This window comes from Crinia signifera, chromosome 7 (genome assembly GCF_055691185.1).
Source record: "Crinia signifera chromosome 7, ASM5569118v1, whole genome shotgun sequence".
NCBI lineage: Eukaryota > Metazoa > Chordata > Amphibia > Anura > Myobatrachidae > Crinia > Crinia signifera.
In genome coordinates this window covers 183,361,877-183,384,396 of record NC_139223.1, presented here as the reverse complement: position 1 = coordinate 183,384,396, position 22,520 = coordinate 183,361,877, and the positions used below count along the sequence as shown (strand labels likewise).

Here is a 22,520-nt window from a genome sequence, read left to right as displayed (position 1 = left end):
CGTACGAACTCACAGGGGTTGCGAAGGGACTTGAATCTAAATGTTTCGCTCACATACGATATTGCCATGCAGTTTAGTTTAAAAACATGCGGTTAGGAGTTTTAGAAACGGATCCATACCATAAGTGAAAGCATATTAACAGTTTTTTTTTATACATTTTACGTTTTTAGACTGTGTGTCCCCCCTGTTGTTGGTAGTACATCCAATGTTGGTAGTGGCAATCCGTTCAATCGGACCCAGCGTTGTGATGTAATCCCTTGCTTTTATGCATGCATTGCAAACATGCAGATTAAACAGCAGGTTAATCAACAACAGTTTTTCTGACAAAATTCGCCGCACATCACCAGATAAAATCTATTATCCAGCTTATAAGGACAACAAACAAAACCAAATTGTCAATATCCTTTCTGATCATCTGCAGAGATGGAACCTATGATTTTCTCCGGTTCTGCTGTTCTCCTGATCTTCTTAGGAACTCTAAGCCAAGCGGATGGGGGTAAACTGCTTGTTGTCCCTATGGATGGTAGTCACTGGCTTAGTATGCGTCCTGTGGTGGAGAAACTGGCTCAAAATGGACATGAAGTGGTTGTAGTAATGCCCGAAAACAGTTTATCTATAAGTGGATCGAAGTTATACACTGTAAAGACCTTCCCTGTTCCATTCACCAAACAAGAGGTAGCTGCACGATTTCAGAAACTTGGAAGTGATCACTTTACGGTACCCTCTTATTTCCCCTGGATTGCTATCGCAATGCTTGACGTCATGATGGAAGCCTTCGATTTACTCTACACAATGTGTGAGAGCCTTCTACTCAATCAGGAATTAATCCAGGAACTCGGTCGCGAGAAGTTTGACGCTGTACTCATTGATCCATTCCTACTGTGTGGAGCGATACTAGCAGAACATCTTCAACTGCCAAATGTGAATTTCTTACGTGGACTCCCCTGCCTTTATGATTTTGCAAGTGCCCAGTGTGATACCCCACTCTCCTATGTGCCCAGATTATTTAGTAAGAACTCTGACAAGATGAACTTTATTGAACGTACAAAGAACGTCCTGGTCAAAATGCTGGAACCCTACTATTGTGGGACTGTTTATTTTAGATTTATACGGTTGGCATGTGACGTCCTGCAGAAAGAGGTTACATATGTCCAGCTCCTCAGCAGGTCATCCGTCTGGCTACTGAGATACGATTTTGTCCTTGAATATCCAAGACCAGTAATGCCGAACATGGTTTTCATTGGTGGCATCAACTGCAATCAAAAAAAGCCTCTAACCAAAGTAAGATTTAATTACCGTATATACTCAAGTATAAGTTGACCCGAATATAAGCCGAGGCACCTAATTTTACCACAAAAAACTGGGAAAACTTATTGACTCAAGTGGGACCCTCACTCGAGTATAAGCCGAGGGGGGCTTTTTCAGCATAAAAAAAATGTTCTGAAAAAGTAGGCTTATACTCGAGCATATATGGTACATGTTTGACATTGAGGAGCTGATTCTAAATATCATGTACTATATTGGGTATGGGTAAAATCCGGACCCGGACAAAGGGGTAGATTTATCAAGCTCAGTGAAGTGATAAAGTGTCTGGTTTTTATCACTGGCCAATCAGCTCCTAACTGTGACGTTACAGGCTTGGTTTGATAAATGAAAGGTAGAAGCTGATTGGCCGGTGATAAAAATCAGACACTTTTTCACTTCACCAAGCTTGATAAATCTACCCCAAAACCCCGTAATGCTGGAAAGTGTCCTGTCCGGGGGCTGCCTGTGACAGCTGTCATTAGGGAGAGGGGAAGCGGTCATCTATTAGAATGAACTTAGGTCTACAGTCATTAGGTCGACCCCACTAGGTCGACTGGCAGGAAGGTCGACCTGACTTAAGGTCGACATGGGCCAAGGTCGACATGACTTAAGGTCGAATTTGCATAAAGGTCGACATGAGGAAGGTTGACTGGTCATAAGGTCGACATGAGATTTTTCACTGTTTTTTGAGCCAACATGTGCCGACAGGCGGTATTTCATGCCCTACCATCCACTAGGGCGTGGAGGTTATTAAATCTGTGGCGAGCGAAGCGAGCCACCGTGCCCGATGCATTGCGAGTGAAGCGAGCGATGCGAGGGTCCGATTCTCATTGCCAACTGTGTCCATGTCGACTGTGTCGACATTCGGATAAAAAAACTGTGAAAAACCCATGTCGACCTTATGACCAGTCAACCTTCCTCATGTCGACCTTTATGCAAATTCGACCTTAAGTCATGTCGACCTTGGCCCTTGTCGACCTTAAATCAGGTCGACCTTCCTGCCAGTCGACCTAATGGGGTCAACCTAATGACTGTAGACCTAAGTTCATTCTGACAGATGTACCGATTCCGCACGGCAATACAGTAGGGACTAAGTAAGAAATGGACCCGGACAAGACCCCCGGAATTGTCCGGGTCCATTTCTTACTTAGTCCCTACTGTATTGCCGTGCACAGTTGCTAATGGATAGATATTGCATACAGCACTTGAGCAGATAGGAATTTGCACATCATTGCGTATGTCCGTATGAACCTGGATCCGTCTTTCAGTGACATACTGTAGTACATTTCACGATAGGAACAGTTCAATGACAATATGTATGCATATAACCACCCAGACTTGTAGGCGTGACATGGGCATGAATACGAAGACCTGGGAGGAGTTAAGAGTTAGGTCAACACATTTGGGGGGGGGGGGACTTATAGTAGCATGGTGGTGCATTAGTGGGCGATGCAGAGACAGGGGCAAATGTAAGGGTCAGACCACTCCCAGCATTATCGGTCATCCCCATCATGTCAATGCCCTGATCATGTTTGGGCTCCCCAATTGCCAAAGCAGCACCTCTCCCTGGTGCGATGATTGCCATGTGCATCTGCTGTATTCCGTCCTTTAAACTGCAGGCATTGGCTGTTGGACTGGCTGTGGGGAAGAGGGCAACTAGCCCCCCCGTGTTTGCCTATGCTTTCCTTTTACAAAGTGGCATGCGCACAGCGTCTATTTAGCACAGTGGCGTGCGGTGGGGTGAGGCAGGTGAGGCACAGCCTTTCCTGTCATACTAGCGTATATGTCAGAGTTTTCAGTTTATAAAGTATGTCAAAAATACAAAGAATATATATATAAAATCTTATTTTTTATTATTCTAATATTTTTTATAGTCAAAACTGTGGAGTAAAAAGTCTATGGCCGGTGAGGCAGTGCCTCACCTGGCTACCTTTTCTGCACATCTCTTATTAAAACTCAGTGAATCTCCAGCAGTATATACTGCTGCACTTGTGTATAATGCCGGCATGTACCCCATAGCTCATAAATTGTGGCTCTGGTATGTGTTGATGCTCCGGATGATAAATGTGTTACAGCGCGGCTGGCACAATGCGGACTTCCCTTGGTCAGAGGGTAAGCTGGTATGTTGAGTCAGTCTTGATGTCAAAATCCACTGCGGGTACAATCTCTAGCAGGTTTCGCTCCTGTAATGGGAACTTTTAAAAGCCGTGGAGAGTGATAAAGTGATAACAATAGGCTCCTAACTGTCATTTTTCAAACACAGCTTGTAACATAACAGTTAGTAGCTGAAGGGCTGGTACTGTATCTCTCTTCACTTCATCTCTTTCCAAGGCTTAGTAAATTGACCCTTACATTTAATCTAGAGTCTTCACCAAAATGGGCCTTATTATAATCCTCTTTCAGCAATTCCACTAACCAATGATACAAATACTTTTGACAATGATACAAATACAATTACTAATACCCCACTCATACCGCAAATGCTGTTGCTGGCCAACCCGGGAAAATAGGCTGGTGTGAATGGAGTATAACTTTTTCAGAGACCAGAGGTTTAGGGGGCAGTTTATTACCATTTCCATCTCAGTATGTGGATGTGCTGTGATAATATTGGCCCAATCCGTAATGCTACAATTGGATTTATCAATTATTGCATGCAAGGGCAGAGCTTGCAAGAAAATTCTGTCCCTTCTAAATTCTCTCTGCAACCTTATCGGGATATTTTCCATAAAAAATGCCCAAAGTAATGGCGGCACAGGTGACAATGATAGCCATCATTGGGGCAGATGTATTAAGCCTTAGCAAGAGATAAATGCAAGGGTGATAAGGAGAGATAAACGTCCAGCCAATCAGCTCCTTACTGACTTTTTTCAAACACAGCCTGCAACATGGCAGTTAGCAGGTGATTGGCTGGACGTTTATCTCTCCTTATCACCCTAGCATTTATCTCTTGTTAAAGCTTAATACTGTACATCTGCCCCATTGCCGCTACGCTACTACTGCTGACACCCCTTTACCTTCGTGATGACCCCATGCGCTGTTACCTCTCCCCCCCCTAAACCATGATCATACTCACCTACTTCAGGGCTCTGAGCTACGGGAGGGGTGCTGTTCAACGGGGCTCTCTGATGCTCTGACCGCCAGTGCTGTAAAGTGACCTGCCTCTTTGCAGCATCACTTTACTAAATCGGGGGTCATAGGAGTAGCAGGAGACCTTTTTATTTTTTGCTCATCCTGTGTGATCAAACTTGAACCCTTCCCAAACTGGCCCCCGCATAGGGCACAAAAAAAGCATACCTCCCAACTTTGAAGCTGCTTGAAGAGGGACATAGGCACAGGCAAACATTAAGGGGCGTGGTTATCCAGAAAGGGGGCATGGCCTGTAATCACGTCTTCTCACGAGGCCACACCCCTGTTTTGATGCTGAATAATGTGCACAGCATTTATTCACCACTGCTCAGCAGCTGGCAGTGAGGACTCCCAACAGCCCCCCTCCCCCCCCCCCCCCCGCCGAAGGACACTGCTGGCCGCGGGAGGGATGCAGGAACGCCCCCGAAAACAGGGACATTTCCGCAGTAATCGGGACTGTTGGGAGGTATGGAAAAAGCTGTGCAGGAGTTAGGCATATCACAGCGATACCTGCGATAACACCAGCTGAAGCTAGCATTGTTATCACAGGGCTCACTGCAGTATATTTTAAGTTTTTTGTTTTTAAATAAATTTGGGCAACTGTTCCATAAGCCCTTTAATGCATTTAGGTCAAAATAATATGAAAAGGGTGTGATTTTAGTAAAGAAAAATTGTCAATGAATTGTTGATAAATATGCCCCTTAGGGGAGGGTATTCAATTCCATTTTTTTTTTCAGCTAGCCAAGAAAAAAGGACTCTCCTATTCAATTGCATATGTTTTCGGCTTGTTTTTAGACATGGTTCAGCAATGCAGTTTAACTTTTATTTTACAAATCAAAATGTGATCGGCGAAACATAACTAAAAAATAGTCAAAAATGGCTGCAGTTTGGAAAAAACACCAATCCCCGTGTTTTCCAACTTTGCCGGATTTTTCGACAGTTGAATAATCAGCACTTAATTTGAATAGGTCGAATGTAAATTTTACCTAAAATCGCCAAAAATACAATTAATTTAAAGTAAGAGTAGAGATAATATCAATGTATTATAATGCTGCTTTTCTGTTTATTAAATTTGTTTAAATACAAAGTTCACTTGAAATTACTACTAAGTAAACTATGTAACTTGGAACTGCATGAACTGATCTTACCTAACTCTGTTAACCTTTATTGGCAGATAATAAGAACATGGCGTACCTGATCAAAGAAGACCTTTCACCATGAATTAACATTTGATGTTTGATGCCTGCGTGTCCTTTCAGTGTTTTTGTCATATATTTCATTAGTTTTTATTAGGCATTATTTTAGTTATTTAGTGTTTTTTTTTTTTTTTAAACAATTTTGTTAGCATTTTTTTTTCTATTTTACTGCATAGCAAAACCAGAAACTATTATCTTATAAAAATTATGATTTTTCTTCCTCGCATTTATATATGGGAGTAGTAGAGTATGTGTGCAACTAGAAAGCTAAACAGAGTTAAGGGTACTGGCTGTTAGGACAACAGTGCCTAGGTCGACAGTCAAAAGTTTGACCACTATCGGACAAAAGGTTGACGCATGAAAAAGGTTGACATGCGTGAGAGAGATAAAGTGCAAACCAACCAGCTTCTAACATTTTTTTAAACACTGCCTGTAACCAAGATCACCGCGAAGGGCGGGGGCAAGCATGATGGAGGTGCCCGGTAGGGGTCTTGGTCTGCCGCACCCACTCCTCCTCCCTCCCTTCCGGGCAACTGGAGTGTGCTGTCCTGCAGGGACTGCTGCTGCTGAGCCCCGAACTGCCCCAGCTGAGAGCCTCCACAGCTCCCTGCTCCACGAATGCACTAAAAAAAATTAACTATATTTTTTCCATCATGATGTTGATAAATTGTCAGAAAGACGACATTAGAGATAGGTTGCGGGAGTGAGAAAGAGACTCTACGGAACAAGCTGCTTTATGTTTTCCCTCCGTATGAGTCACATGATCAACCTTGCTCCTCCCATCATCCTCTTTTCACGCAGACACGCGAGTTTTGCATATAAACTAAGCTAAATATAGACGGAATGGTGCTTACTCTAAATTCCATTTTCATTCCCATTCATGGAGTCTGTCTGGTCATTTGTAATGCCATAAATGATGGCATAATACCCCAAAAAAATTTAATAATTTTTTTTTTATTAAACAAGATTTTTTAACTTTAATATTTCAGGAGTTTGAAGCGCTGGTGAACAGTTCCGGAGAACACGGCTTTGTGGTTTTCTCCTTAGGATCGATGGTGTCTGAGATCCCTATGAACAAGGCCATAGATATAGCGGAGGCCCTAAAATCCATTCCTCAAACGGTAGGGATTTTTAATCTATCATGCCATATGAGCACATGGTGTCGGCCTAGTGATAAACTGTTCCGCCAATTGTTGTGTCTCCCCTTGCAGGTTATATGGCGGTATACAGGACCAGTGCCGTCAAACCTAGGTAACAACACCCACCTGGTGAAGTGGCTGCCGCAGAATGATCTGCTGGGTAAGTGTCCCTCTATACTACTGAGCTATTGTAGGAGATCAACACTTGTACTGCTCTGCCGAATGCCTCTAGTGGCCACCAGCACCATATACACCCCACAGAGGTGAGGAGCAGTGTTAGCCTTTTATTATATAGAATGTTCACATTTTAATTTCAGGGTACAGTATAATGTTTTAGAATAGGATTAGTTTATAGGTGCTGAACACATCCAAGTGCCCTGTCATTATATGCATTGCCATGTTAGCAGGATGTTATCTTGCCCGAATAATTCCCAATGCATTACCCTTCTGCTAGAGAACTAGATAGATACCTAATATATAAAACACTTACAGACTGTTACCCTTTGTATCTCTCTAGCTCACCCAAAAGCCCGAGCCTTCATCACCCATGGGGGCTCCCACGGCGTCTATGAATGTATTTGTAATGCTGTCCCCATGGTCTTGTTACCCTTGTTTGCTGATCAAATGGACAATGCTCAGCGGATGGAATTTCGAGGAGCTGGAATAACACTTAATGTCTTGGACATGACAGCGGAAGATCTGAGGAACGCTCTGCACTCTGTGATCAACATTCCCAGGTAAGCACAATGGGCCTGATTCGGGGCAACCCACGACGTGTCCCGTCCTTTACTATACAATGAATGCACATAACCGGATACCCCCCTGGAATAGCTGTGAAGCCAGTCAGGGGGTGGCCATTTTGGGGGTCACAGAGGCTGCATGTCACCCTTCATAAAGGGTGGACAGACACCACCCCACCCCACCCCATATTTTGCTATAGATCGACATTCCACCCTTGGGACAAGTGCATCCGGGATGCGGTCAATTTGCCGGCGGTCGGGATCCCGGCGTTCAGAATCCCGACACTGGAATCCCGACCGCCGAAATCCCGAAACTTTCTCCCTCCGTGGGTCTCCACGACACCCATAGAGGGAGAATAAAATAGCGTGCCGAGCGTAGCGAGGCACCGGGCCCGCTGCGTGACGAGCGCAGCGAGCCCGCAAGGGGGGCGATCCATGTCCCCCCCATGTCGGGATTTCGGCGGTCGGGATTTCAGTGTCGGGATTCCGACTGCCGGGATCCCGACCGCCGGGATTACGTATCGGATCCGTGCATCCTCACGGTTTGTCATATGATCCAGTGCATTTAACAGAACAATGACATCTGTGGGTCTGATGCGCTAATATAACATAATTAGAAACATAGAGGGGCGATTCTTTAAGACTCAGACAAGGCTGAATTTGTCCCCGTTCCGATGGTTCCGATGCCATTTGTCTTTACAGACTTCTAAAGAAACTATCACTGTGTCCAAAGTTTTCTACCTACTTAGTTATATCTGATACACCGGGATAACTTTACTTTAAAGACGGGACTTCTGTTGAATATGGGATGTTGCACATAGCAACCAATATAGTTGCTATGGGCAACATCCCATCTTTAATAGAATTCCCATCCCCATCGAGTCTGTGATCAGCAGAGGTAAGATTATGACCAGGCATTAGGAATTGCTGGTACCTGCTCTGCCATTTATTCCCAATACTGTTTTTCCACCAAAATCCCAGGTCACACACCAGGGATTTTGACCAGGGATTTTGGTGGATCCCTTCCATGTTCCCCGATTCCACTGCAATTTTTCCACAGGTTTTTCCCAGGTCGATAACTTTTCCACTGAAAAGGGAAACCCAAGAAAGCAGGGCAGCAGGAGGTGGCACCGGCAGGAGGTCAGCGGTGGGTGGGTTCATGTGCAAAAAGCCGGGATTTTCCAGTCAGTGGTAAATGGGTACAAGTCATTCATTCTCTTCTAAGACGTGTTCTTTTTAATCTCTTCCACATCATCTCTAGATATATAATACACAGACTCAGTTCCAAAAATATATTTTGCCTCTGCTCCGCTCAAAGCTAATTTCTGATCCTGATTGTAGATAGCTTATGTTCAAAGGTACCATAAGGACGCAGATGATTCACCTAGTTAACTATATGTACCTAACACAGGCCAAAGCACTTTTTTTCTACACCTCTTTAAAAGGATAGAAAGACTTTCTCAAGGTCATCTCATTATTGGTGGGGATTAAATACTGGGCAGTATTCAATATAAAATATCGCATTGTGCAGCGAATCCTGTTTAGGATTCGCTGCACACTCGCTGTGTTCCGGAGGGCTTGCTGCCACTCGCTCTCCCTGTATTCAATGTCGGAGGGGCGAGGTGCCCCTCGCGGCGAATCTTAACCCCTGCAGCGGACGAGCGTCCGCGGCAGGGAGCCGTGGGACGGTGGCAGGCACGGAGATCGAAGTCTCCCTGCCTGCCCCAGAACTTTTGTGGAGGGCAGGAGGGCTCCCCGGGACCCAGGCAGCACAAGCTGCCCCCCCAGAGCCAGCAGGGGACCGGGTATATTCACTGCTCCCGATCATGCATATGTAATGATCGGGTGCAGTGAATATATGAATATCTAATGAGCGGCTCGGCTCCCGGCCCCCTGCTGGCTGCTCTGTGTAAAAAAAAGAAAAATAATAATATTTTTTTTTTAATTAAAATATATATTCATGTGCTTTAAGCACATGAATAAAAATAGCATGCCCCTTCTCGGAATAAAATTCCTGATTTTTTTACACCAAAATTAAAACAAAAAAACTTTTATTTTAAAAGTTCACATTCCACTTGTCTACGAAAAGATGGAGAATTGCTACATGGAGAGACACGGCGAAAATCACTCAGAAAGACGGCGAGAAGTGCACATTGAATAGGGTTGCTCGCTTTTTGAGAGCAAAAGTCTCCATCCAACGCGAGAAAAGCACAAACTCGCCATAAAACACGAAAAATTGTTCTCATTGAATACTGCCCACTGTCTTGGATCCTAACTTATAACTGTGCCACATTCTCCTAAACACTCCCCAGATGTGTTTCGTGTTGCTAAATATCTAACAATAAATTGAACAGATTGTCTTTATTAGACTCATGGCAACTTAAAACCGCCCAGCCAGAGATTATACACATTTTTCTGGTCCCCACCAAACTTACTCGCACACTGACCTGCTGTTAGTTTCTCAGTCCATTCCCCCGGCTGTTACTAGCGCTGACATTACGCCTATCTCATGGACAGATCATGCAGGACCTTCTATCGTACTTGCTCTATGTTTCTCCTCCCATAGTAACCGGTCCTGTCGCCTTGATGACACTTCATTTCTTGACTTGTCCACTTTACATGATATTAAAGCTGCAATAATTGAATAATTTGAGTTTAATTCATCGGCGGAGATTGCTCATATCCCTTTCACATCATAGAAAAAACCCGGGTCCGACCCGGGTTGTTGCCGGGTCGACATCCAGAGTCAATGGGCGTTTTGAAATTACCTGGGTCCAGCAACCCGGCATTCCGACCCGGGTTAAAAGAAGGACCTGGGTTGCTGGGCAGTGTGACAAGTAACCTGGGTTGAGCAACGCGGGTCCCGTTCACACTATAGGGAGGAGGCAGCGTCAGATCCAAGTGCTGCCTCCTCCCCTACCACCCTGTGATGCTCCGCCCCACCCCCTTTATGACACAGCAACCTGGCTTATTGATATTAATATGACTTATTTGTACAGGTTGAGTATCCCTTTTCCGAACTGCTTGAGACCACAAGCATTTTAGATAAGGAATTATTCCGGAATATATTCTCACCTGGTCCCCTGGTGGTCCCCCGACATCCACGGTTTACCGTGACATCTACGGTGACCATCTGATTCATCTTCGACTGCATCCTCAGGCTCAAGGAGGCATTGCACATTTGTGCGGGGGTGTCGGTGACATTATCGGTGCACCCACGCAATGCATCCATGGGACCGGGGATGCAGTTGAAGACAAATCCGATGGCCGCCATGGACACCGCGGGACGAGGGGAGTATAAAAAAAGGTGCGGGGTGGAAAAAAGTTTTTGTAATATTTCGGTTTTGGGATATCCGGATAAGGGATACCCAACCTGTACTGTTGGACCTCTACGTAGGTTATTATTATTTATATATGTATTGATTTGTCTCTCATCTCATTAATGAAATATGTGTATATATATAAAAAAACAAATACACAGACGCAATAGTAACCCTGATTTGTATGTGATTTCTCATTAGCTACAAGGAGAACATTCAGCGACTCTCTGCTCTACACCTGGACAGACCAATCCACCCCCTGGACCTCGCTGTGCACTGGGTGGAGTTTGTCATGAGACATAAGGGGGCCCCCCACCTGCGTCCGGCTGCCCATGATCTGAATTGGATTCAGTATCACTCCATAGACGTCTTTGGCTTCCTACTGGCCATGTTGGTCACCGCACTCTTCATCTCTATTAAATGCTGCTCCTTCACCTACAGACGCTGCTGCCATACAAAAGCCAGGCCGAAGCCTAAATCCAAAAGACAATAGAGTAATTAGATCATTTACAGTAGTAAGATAGGTCACCTGTAACTTCAGGAGATTCTTAAGGGGAAATCTGCCTTCTCCAAATTTCTATAGGCCTAGCGGTTTATGTTAATTGGTATTGCCTGTATATTCAATAATAGATGAGATCAGGTCTGATAATTGAATACATGTACAACAGTATCTACACAGCAGGCTGCTTTTTCCAGCGATTTCCCAGCCGCTGTGTCTCCGTCATACCTCCCAACTTTCCTAGGTGAAGGTTTAGGACATGCCGCGCCGTGTGGTAATAAACAAAAGGGGCAGAGTCTCTGTCAGAGGTGGCATGGCTGACTACCGTGACCACCCAATTTTCATAAATTCGGGGGCGCATCCAGCAGTGGTGATCATTTTCTCCCCCAACTGTGTCCCCTCCCACCCGTGGAACACTGTGATCCACTGGGGGTGCCAGAACAATATCCATACCCATACCTCCCAACTGTACAATTCGCCGAGTTGGGAGGTTCAATAGGAGCACAGCGTCTATTCCCACAGTCAGAGCGGGTGGGGCCATGAACCCACAGCGCCAAGACGGGGGCTTGACCCCATGGCACAACGCAATTTTAGGCCACACCCCCTTTCCTGGCAAGCCACCCCCCCTAATTTTGGCCTTTGTCCCTCCTCGCTTTATCTAAAAGTTGGAAGGTATGCAATAACTAACTGTGCTAATGCGGATACAATTATTTGTTCTATCGGTGGGCCCACCAATTATGTGGGCACGCTCATAAAACGCGGGGTGTTTACCCCAGAATGCCCCCTGCCTGTCAATCAGACAACGAGCACCAGGTGATTAAAAGTTTTGCCGAAGGCGTTTGCTGTTTGGGATCTGCACATGCGCAGAAAATTACCATCAACAAAGGGGCCGAATCTGCTGCTTAATAAGCAGGTCTGTATTGGCTCAATTGTCTGTTACAGGCAACACCATGTTATTCATTTGCCTGAAAGATATTAAGGTGACCCATTTTAGTGTTTAATCTGCGTTACACTTGCCTTTAGTTCTTTTTTCATATTAAATAATCTCAATAAGCAAAATTAAATCACTTACTGGTTGGTAGCGTACAATTGGACCCAAACACTTTTCTTGCTATTCCTTAAATGCTATTGGTGAAATTAAATAAAATACTCTTTATGTTGATATGGGGTTAATAGATGTATATAAATCAATGATAAATGTCTAATTTTAAATAAATAAAAGAACAAAATCATTTGTGTTTTATTTCCCTGTGATGTCAGCACCTGCCAAAGACACGTTACAGATCGTGATTTTTTGGAGATCTTCAACTTGGGGTTTATTCTAGTTCATTCTTTCTGACAAAATCCTTCTTAGATGGACAAAACCATGTGCACTGCAGGGGGGCAGATGTAACATGTGCAGAGAGAATTAGATTTGGGTGAGTTATTTTGTTTCTGTGCAGGGAAAATACTGACTGCATGATTTTACACTTCAATATAGATCTCACTTTGAAGAAAAACCCCACCCAAATCTAATTCTCTCTGCACAAGTTACATCTGCCCCACCCGCAGTGCACATGGTTTTGTCCATCTAAGAAGGATTTTGTCAGAAAGAATGGACTAGAATAACCCCCATTGCGATCACAGTATAAATAGCGATGTTACGGCCGTGGTGATACTATGGTGACATAATGTTGTGGGGTGGTGCGGACCGATCAAGGGAAGGGCAGAGGTGGCGACTGTGTGATGTCATACTCAGCTACTATGACTTGGAAAAAATCTGCTCTCGCACTTTAGTGCTGTGCCCACAAATTTTTGCTGGCATATTGCAGGGCAGAACCTGACGACCATACAGTGAGGATTCCCCCAAACAGCAAGGCTCGCGGCTAATGCAGGGAGCCTGCTGCATTTAGCCGCGAGTCTCGTTGTTTCTGCAGCCGCATATGTGGTACCCCCACACAGTTATTCAGAGATTGAAAGGGTTAGTGTTCACATCAGGGGTTAACTTTCTGGCAGCCTCTTACAGGTGGACAGCCCAAGACTGCAATGTGCTGTCAAGGAGGGCTTTAGGACCCAGCATTGCCTGCAGGGGCAAGGGAACTGGAAGGAGAGTGTGCTGGGACAGGAAGTCTGTGTGAGGAGGAAGCATGCTGCTGCTCTGAGGAGCTGGGAAGAGAGTAACAGGCAGTGCTAAAAGCATACCTCCCAACATGACCCTCTCCAGAAGGGACACTTTACTCTGTTTCTGGACATCCCTCATAATGTATGATTGCTATTACCTGTGTGGAAACACCTTTCTTACCCATTTCCCTGATTAAAACAGGTGATGGTAATCACACATTAAGAGTGAAGTCCAGAAACTGAGCAAAGTGTCCCTCCTGGAGAGGGTCATGTTGGGAGGTATGCTAAAAGCTGTATTTGGATCAAGGGGGTTATTCTAGTTCATTCTTTCTGACAAAATCCTTCTTAGATGGACAAAACCATGTGCACTGCGGGTGGGGCAGATGTAACTTGTGCAGAGAGAATTAGATTTGGGTGGGGTTTTTCTTCAAAGTGAGATCTATATTGCAGTGTAAAATAAAGCAGTCAGTATTTTCTCTGCACAGAAACAAAATAACTCACCCAAATCTAATTCTCTCTGCACATGTTACATCTGCCCCCCCTGCAGTGCACATGGTTTTGTCCATCTAAGAAGGATTTTGTCAGAAGGAGTGAACTAGAATAAACCCCCTAGTCTTGGATCCTGAGCTGTGGAAAGTTGCAACAAAAGATGCAAGAGGTGTGAGTCAAGTCCCAGAGACTGAAGTGCAGCATCAGGTACAGACACTTGGAGCAGCAGAGGCTTGTGTGGGCACCAAAGGGGAGCAATGAGACTTCTCTTACAACTGCAGCCCTGTATAAGACAGTATATAGCTTCAGCAGAGAAAGTGCCTATCCAGGCAAGCACATACCCATCCTTATCTACAGCAGCTGCATACAGAACCCCAGCAGTGAGAGGTCACCCTGCTACCACAGTAACTAACACAGACTGCAGTATTACTTAATAGAAGCCAGCAGGCCTCAGAGTGATGAGTCATGGACTGTATAACATTGTGCTATACTGGCATCACCAATAGACACTTGTTTGCTACATGACTTTGGCTTCATCTATTTGCTGGAACCCATGACTGTCCTGTCCAGTTTATCAGCACCTGAAAGGAACTATAATACTGTCCCTGTTACACCCCTGTGGCTGGATCCCGTATTGCAGGAGCCATTTATTGTTATAGACAGCAGTTCTCCAAGCCGTTTGCAAAGGATTCTTTTATGTTTAAAATGCACCTACATAATCAATTGGGCCCCAACGTAAATGTACGATGAAGACTTAGAGACACTGTTCCTGGATGCAGGAATACGGGGCTTAACACCAATTCATACTGTTGACAGTTAAATGTTATTCTATATTTAATCATATATTGTGTTGTAGAGTATTGCTCATATGCTAATAGTTTTCACATAAAATGCTAAGTAATTTTTGAATATTTACAGTATTAGCAAAGAATTGAATTGGTTCCTATTTTAGTGAACAGCTTGCTTGTAGCATCCAACAATCCGTATTCACCAGATTGCAATTGTCTATAATAAATCTGTTCTCTGCGGAGGAAACTGTTTAACATACCCCTTGTCTCACCTGATCTTCCTTACCTCTCTGAAGAGTGGAGAGAATCTGAACCAGGCCCGGAAACCCAGGTAATGAGGTAAAGCCACACAGCTGCCATTTCATACCACTTGTGGGTGTCACACTTGGCGTCACGAACAGGATTCAGAGTCCAAAGTAAGGAGATTGAAAACTCAAGGGTGGATGTCGACAGATCAACCTGCATCAGTAGAGCCATCTGACAGTAAAGCAGGAACGGCAAGCCCAGCAATGGCGCAAATGAACCCTATTACGCTAATTTATCACTTCGGGGCACCATGGCTCCCAATGTACAGCGGAGATGTTCATTGCAATGAAGGGACCTCTTTTACCAAATTCAAAACCGGTATAAACTCAATGTTTCTTCTGTTTCCCTTGAGCAACCAACAGCAAGTAGAGATATTAACCCCTTCACGACATTTGACGTATATATACGTCATGGTCGGGAAGTACTTCCCGACACATGACGTATATATACGTCATGACTTCTAACTGTCACTGCGTCTAGAGACGCAGTGACAGTTAGGTGATGTCTGCTGTCCCTGACAGCAGACATCCCCCCTCGCCGCCCAGGGGGGGCAGGGGTGCCCCCCCCGGTCGGCGATCGCTGTGATTGGCTGTTCAAATCTGAACAGCCATTCACAGCGTTTCCTGTGTTACCGGCGGCTAAGCCGCTCGGTAACACAGGGATCGGTGGTGATCGGTGCTGTCAAGTACAGCACCGATCACCACCGATGTGCAGCCCCCCCCTCGCACCCGCTGGGCACTCACCCGGCAGCAGCAGCAGCTCCCCCGGCTCCCCCGGAGCGTCTGGAGCGCACGCAGCGCTGCCCTCCTCCCCCCTCCCCCCCGCAGCAGCATCAAGCTGCAGAAAAAGTTAAAAAATATATGCACTGAAAAAAAAAATATATATATATATATATATATATATACACACACACATATATATATATATATATATATATATATGTGTGTGTATATATATGTATATATATATATATATATATATATATACACACATATATATATATATATATATATATGTGTGTGTGTGTGTGTGTATATACCGCACCGATTAGCACCGATCGCCAGCCCCCCCCCCCTCCCACCCGGCAGCCCCCCTCCCTCCCACCCACCCGGCTGCCGCAGCGCCAGCACCCCTCCCACCCCCCCGCCAGCCGCAGCGCCAGCCCCCCTCCCAAAGCTGGTGACTAAAATGGGGTCACTTGTGGGGGGGTTCCACTGTATTGGTGCTTCGGGGGTCTTGCTAATGCGACATAGCACCCACCATTCATTCCACCACCAAAAATCACTCCTTCCCTTCTGAGTCCTGCCATGCACCCAACTGGTATTTTTTGGTCACACGTGAGGCATTGCCGTACTCGGGAGAAATTGGGGCACAGATTTTGGGGTGCTTTGTCTCCTTCATTCCTTGTGAAAATAAAAAATTTTGAGCCAGAACTGCATTTTTGTGTAAAAAATTACATTTTTTTACACAAAAATGCAGATCTGGCTCAAAATTTATCATTTTCACAAGGAATGAAGGAGACAAAGCACCCCAAAATCTGTGCCCCAATTTCTCCCGAGTACGGCAATGCCTCATGTGTGACCAAAAATACCAGTTGGGTGCATGGCAGGACTCAGAAGGGAAGGAGTGATTTTTGGATTTTGCAGCACAGATTCTGGTTGAATGACCCCCGAAACACCCATACAGTGGAACCCCCCCACAAGTGACCCCATTTTGCAAACTACACCCTTCAGGGAATTCATCAAGGGGTATAGTGTACATTTCAAACCCCCCGGGGTTTCACCAATTTTGATACAACTGAGCTGTGAAAATGAAAAATTAATTTTTTTTCATTTTCACTGCCCAGTTGTACCACAATTGGTGAAACCCCTGGGGGTTTGAAATGTACACTATACCCCTAGATGAATTCCCTGAAGGGTGTAGTTTGCAAAATGGGGTCACTTGTGGGGGGGTACCTAACTTTTAGCATCTTATGGTGCCTAGAAACCTACATTGTGCCTAAAAAATAATCTCATAAAAAGGAGGCTCCAAAATCAAGTAGGTGCTCCTTCTATTATGAAGCCTGTGGTTTTGTCACCGTGCACACTAGGGCCACATATAGGATATTTATGAAAACCAAAGAATTGGGGGAATCAATTTTTAGTCACATTTCTCTAGTAAAATCTACTGTGTTCCTTAGAAAAATGTATTAAAATTGCAAATCTGCAAAAAAAATGAAATTTTGAAATTTCACCTACACTTTGTTTTAATTCCTGTGAAACACCTAAAGGGTTAACAAACTTCCAAAATGCTGTTTTGAATACTGTGAGGGGTGCAGTTTTTGAAATGGCATCATTTATGGGGGTGTCTCACATACAAGTCACTCAAAGTCACATCATAACTGACCTGGTCCCTAAAAAAATCAGAGTTTGAAATTTTCTTGAAAATTTGAGAATTTGCTATTCATATTTGAAGCCTCCTAGTGTCCAAAAAAATGAAAAGGAGGTTGAAATAATGATGGCAACATAAAGTAGACATATGGTCTTTGTTAGTTATTAACTATTTTGAGTGGTATGTTTATTTGTCTCACAAGCAGAAAATGTGACATTTTGCAAATCGCTAAATTTTCCATTTTTTCACGACATTTTGGTATTTTTCACAAAAAAACACAGACTGTATCGACGAAAATTTACCACTAACTTGAAGTACAATGTGTCACGAGAAAACAATCTCAAAATCACTGGGATAAGTAAAAGCAAAAAAAAGTTATCCCCACTTAAGTGATACATGCCAGATTTGAAAAAAAGGGCTCTGTCAGGAAGGCAAAAACTGGCTCTGTCATGAAGGGGTTAATAGGACAATTAAAAGGATTGGCACTGCGGGAAGTTAGGTCATGGCCATTGAAAGAAAAGCAAAACGTGGACCAAGTACTGACAAAATTGGCCATCACATTTGAGATGCAGAAGTTATTGGAACTAAAAATGAAATTCTACGCTTGTAAACAAAGACCGGGAGAATCCCTTCGCGAATATGCCCTAACTCTACAAGAAGCCTTGCATGCAATACAGGCCATAGATGCAGAAGGGGTCAAGAATACAGATGAAGCATTAGTAACCCAGCTCATTGAAGGGGCTAATGGAGAAGGGACCCGGACCCATTTGCGAATGCTGAGGATGCAACTCCCAAAACAAACCTTTCGTGACTTCAAAGAAGCAGCAATCAAGGTGATAGGCACTGTCACAGATCGGGACATGGACTCTCTGAACATGCCAAAATTTCATAACTATACACATCCACTTGGAGATAATCACTTAAACCCTAATCCAACGCTAAAGGGGAAGGTCACCATATTGCAGAGTGTGCAGATGCCATCCACAGATCCTCTACAGATACTTGAAAGGCATCTGGAAGATTTGATGGTGTGGATGGCTGAGATGAGAAAAGAGATGTGCAACATATCAAAGTCCAAAATACCTAGTCATAGGAAACAAAGGTGGAGAACAAGAAGGAGGAAAATGCCTAGTGACCGGTGGGAACCACCTCAAAGCCAAGCCTCGGGGAGAAAAGGAGGAGTAGTTCCAGGTCCTGAAGAATGGCAGGCTTGCTATGGCAGACAATGCTATATAGGTGCAGATGAGTTATCTGCCATATTAGATAATGATCCTCCAGTCCGCACAAAGAAAACCTGGGGAAAAGTTGTCTGGTTTCACATGCAACGTGGATATGGATTCATCAATTGTGTTGACACAAAGCAGGATATTTTTGTTCATTACACAGCTATCCAGAAGAACAACCCAAGAAAATATTATCAAAGCCTCAAGACTGGGGAGAATGTAGAATTTGATGTCATCGAAGGAGAAAAAGGTCTCCAGGCAGAAAATGTCACTGGTCCTGGTGGTGTTCCAGTTCAAGGCAGCAGATATGCAGCAAAAAGAAAGTGTTATTGGAGCTACCCACGTCGCAGAGGTCCTACGCATCACTACAGTCAAAAATACTAATCCCAGAAAGATAATATGTATCTGAAAGAAGCAGAAAATGTGTCAGGATACAATAATTGGAGACCATATGGATGCAGTCAACAGTATTCTCATGCCCAATCACAAAATGAGCTAATTAAAAGTATGGCCAATCCAGAAGAACCAAGTAGATATATGCAACAGAACCTGCAAGACACTGTCAGACCACAACTTCCTCAAGAGCTACCATCTGAATGTGGAACTTTGACAACTCCTATCCTTGCATGAGGACATGCAACCTTTAAGTGGGGTAGGATGTGGTACCCCCACACAGTTATTCAGAGATTGAAAGGGTTAGTGTTCACATCAGGGGTTAACTCTCTGGCAGGCTCTTACAGGTGGACAGCACAAGACTGCAATGTGCTGTCAAGGAGGGCTTTAGGACCCAGCATTGCCTGCAGGGGCAAGGGCACTGGAAGGAGAGTGTGCTGGGACAGGAAGTCTGTGTGAGGAGGAAGCATGCTGCTGCTCTGAGGAGCTGGAAAGAGAGTAACAGGCAGTGCTAAAAGCTGTATTTGGATCAAGTCTTGGACCCTGAGCTGTGGAAAGTTGCAACAAAGGATGCAAGAGGTGTGAGTCAAGTCCCAGAGACTGAAGTGCAGCATCAATTACAGAAACTGGGAGCAGCAGAAGCAGAGGCTTGTGTGGGCACCGAAGGGGAGCAATGAGACTTCTCTTACAACTGCAGCCCTGTATAAGACAGTATATAGCTTCAGCAGAGAGAGTGCCTATCCAGGCAAGCACATACCCATCCTTATCTACAGCAGCTGCATACAGAACCCCAGCAGTGAGAGGTCACCCTGCTACCACAGTAACTAAAACAGACCGCAGTATTACTTAATAGAAGCCAGCAGGCCTCAGAGTGATGAGTCATGGACTGTATAACATTGTGCTATACTGGCATCACCCATAGACACTTGTCTATTTGCTGGAACCCATGACTGTCCTGTCCAGTTTATCAGCACCTGAAAGGAACTATAATACTGTCCCTGTTACACCCCTGTGGCTGGATCCCGTATTGCACGAGCCATTTATTGTTATAGACAGCAGTTCTCCAAGCCGTTTGCAAAGGATTCTTTTATGTTTAAAATGCACCTACATAATCAATTGGGCCCCAACGTAATCGTACGATGAAGACTTAGAGACACTGTTCCTGGATGCAGGAATACGGGGCTTAACACCAATTCATACTGTTGACAGTTAAATGTTATTCTATATTTAATCATATATTGTGTTGTAGAGTATTGCTCATATGCTAATAGTTTTCACATAAAATGCTAAGTAATTTTTGAATATTTACAGTATTAGCAAAGAATTGAATTGGTTCCTATTTTAGTGAACAGCTTGCTTGTAGCATCCAACAATCAGTATTCACCAGATTGCAATTGTCTATAATAAATCTGGGTACTCTTTACCTAGAAGGGCGCCCGTCGCGGGCATCGCGGGTACATTTATGTCTGGCCGCGACGCGACCGACGCGATGCCCGCGATTTCCCATTAAAACCCATGTTAAACATGGAAATCGTGTCGGTCGCGTCGCGGCCGGCCATAAATGTACCCGCGATGCCCGCGACGCGATGCTCCCGATTTCCCATAGGAATCAATGTTAAAAGGCGCGATGGACCCGATTTTACTGTTAAATGGCTCAATGGACCCGATTTGGCCATAGAAATCAATGTTAAATGGGCCACAGAGCCCATTAACCCTTAAATGTCCCCCCCAATTTTTAACGCCACCCCACGATCCACGCGAACCCGAAGCGTGGCGAGCGCAGCGAGCCCGCGAGGGGCGGCGGTACGCGTCCTCCGACCTTTTCATGCCCTACTATCCACTAGGGCGTGGAGTGAGAATATAATAGTGTGGCGAGCGCAGCGAGCCACCGAGCCCGAAGCGTGGCGAGCGCAGCGAGGCCCGCGAGGGGCCGCGGATACCTTCACAGTTATACGCGTCCCCTCGCGGGCTTCACAGGTGTCCGTGGCGACGCCGACACCTGTGAAGCCCGCGAGGGGACGCGTCTACCTGTGAAGGTATCCGCGTCCCCTCGCGGGGCTCGCTGCGCTCGCCACGCTTCGGGCTCGGTGGCTCGCTGCGCTCGCCACACTATTATATTCTCACTCCACGCCCTAGTGGATAGTAGGGCATGAAAAGGTCGGAGGACGCGTACCGCCGCCCCTCGCGGGCTCGCTGCGCTCGCCACGCTTCGGGTTCGCGTGGATCGTGGGGTGGCGTTAAAAATTGGGGGGGACATTTAAGGGTTAATTGTGCTTATTTGGGCTCTGTGGCCCATTTAACATTGATTCCTAGGGCCAAATCGGGTCCATTGAGGCATTTAACAGTCAAATCGCGGTCAATCAGCCTTTTTAACATTGTTCCCTATGGGAAAATCGCGGTCATCGCGGGCATCGCGGCCATCCCAATTTACCCGCGATGCCCGCGATTACCGCGATGACCGCGATTTTTACCCCCGACGACCGCGATTTCAATCGCTGGCGCCCTTCTAGGTAAAGAGTACCTAAATCTGTTCTCAGCGGAGGAAACTGTTTAACATACCCCTTGTCTCACCTGATCTTCCTTACCTCTCTGAAGAGTGGAGAGAATCTGAACCAGGCCCGGAAACCCAGGTAATGAGGTAAAGCCACACAGTTGCCATTTCATAGCACTCGTGGGTGTCACACTTGGCGTCACTACGAACAGGATTCGAAGTAAGGAGATTGAAAACTCAAGGGTGGATGTCGACAGATCAACCTGCATCAGTAGAGCCATCTGGCAGTAAAGCAGGAACGGCAAGCCCAGCAATGGCGCAAATTAACCCAATTACGCTAATTTATCACTTCGGGGCACCATGGCTCCCAATGTACAGCGGAGATGTTCATTGCAATGAAGGGACCTCGGTACTTATGAGTTATCCGGGCGTCCGATTTTTAAATCGGGTCGGATCGGGACATCGCATCGCATGCGACCATTGGATGCGATGCGATGCGATGCGATGACCCGATTTTTCCATAGGAATCAATGTTAAAATGGACTGAGTCCATTTTAACATGGAATTCAATGGGAAAATCGGGTCCTTTTCATACCCCTACTATCCAAGTGGGCATGGAGTTGGATATAAACCTGTGGCGAGCGTAGCGAGCCACCGAGCCCGAAGCGTGGCGAGCGTAGCGAGCCCCGCGAGGGGACACGGAATACCGTCCCCTCGCGGGGCTCGCTTCGCTCGCCACGCTTCGGGCTCGGTGGCTCGCTACGCTCGCCACAGATTTATATCCAACTCCATGCCCACTTGGATAGTAGGGGTATGAAAAGGACCCCTTTTTCCCATTGAATTCCATGTTAAAATGGACTCAGTCCATTTTAACATTGATTCCTATGGAAAAATCGGGTCATCGCATCCGATGGTCGGATGCGATGCGATGCGATATCGCATCGCATCGCATCTGATTGTATGCCTTAACTTAAGGCATACAATCAAAAAATCGGGAGCCCGGATAACTCACAAGTACCGGGACCTCTTTTACCA

The 22,520-nt window shown here is 45.3% G+C and overlaps 1 protein-coding gene across 1 annotated transcript; it reads left to right on the top strand.

Annotated features, from left to right (window-relative positions):
* Nucleotides 1–361: 361 nt before the first annotated feature.
* On the top strand, nucleotides 362–12,554 carry LOC146020935 (UDP-glucuronosyltransferase 1A1-like). Its single transcript, XM_083154587.1, has 5 exons — nucleotides 362–1,281; nucleotides 6,617–6,748; nucleotides 6,839–6,926; nucleotides 7,284–7,503; nucleotides 11,028–12,554. Exons 1-5 carry the CDS (start codon nucleotides 424–426, stop codon nucleotides 11,317–11,319), a joined length of 1,590 nt encoding a protein of 529 aa, XP_083010713.1. The 5' UTR covers nucleotides 362–423; the 3' UTR covers nucleotides 11,320–12,554.
* Nucleotides 12,555–22,520: the final 9,966 nt, after the last annotated feature.

Bases quoted from the DNA above. Each gene is read 5' to 3' on its own strand.
- LOC146020935 (XM_083154587.1), top strand. From the start codon at position 424: ATGGAACCTATGATTTTCTCCGGTTCTGCTGTTCTCCTGATCTTCTTA. The intron at 1,282-6,616 runs GTAAGATTTAAT...TTAATATTTCAG, and splicing joins AAAAAAAGCCTCTAACCAAA to GAGTTTGAAGCGCTGGTGAA. The intron at 7,504-11,027 runs GTAAGCACAATG...ATTTCTCATTAG, and splicing joins TCTGTGATCAACATTCCCAG to CTACAAGGAGAACATTCAGC.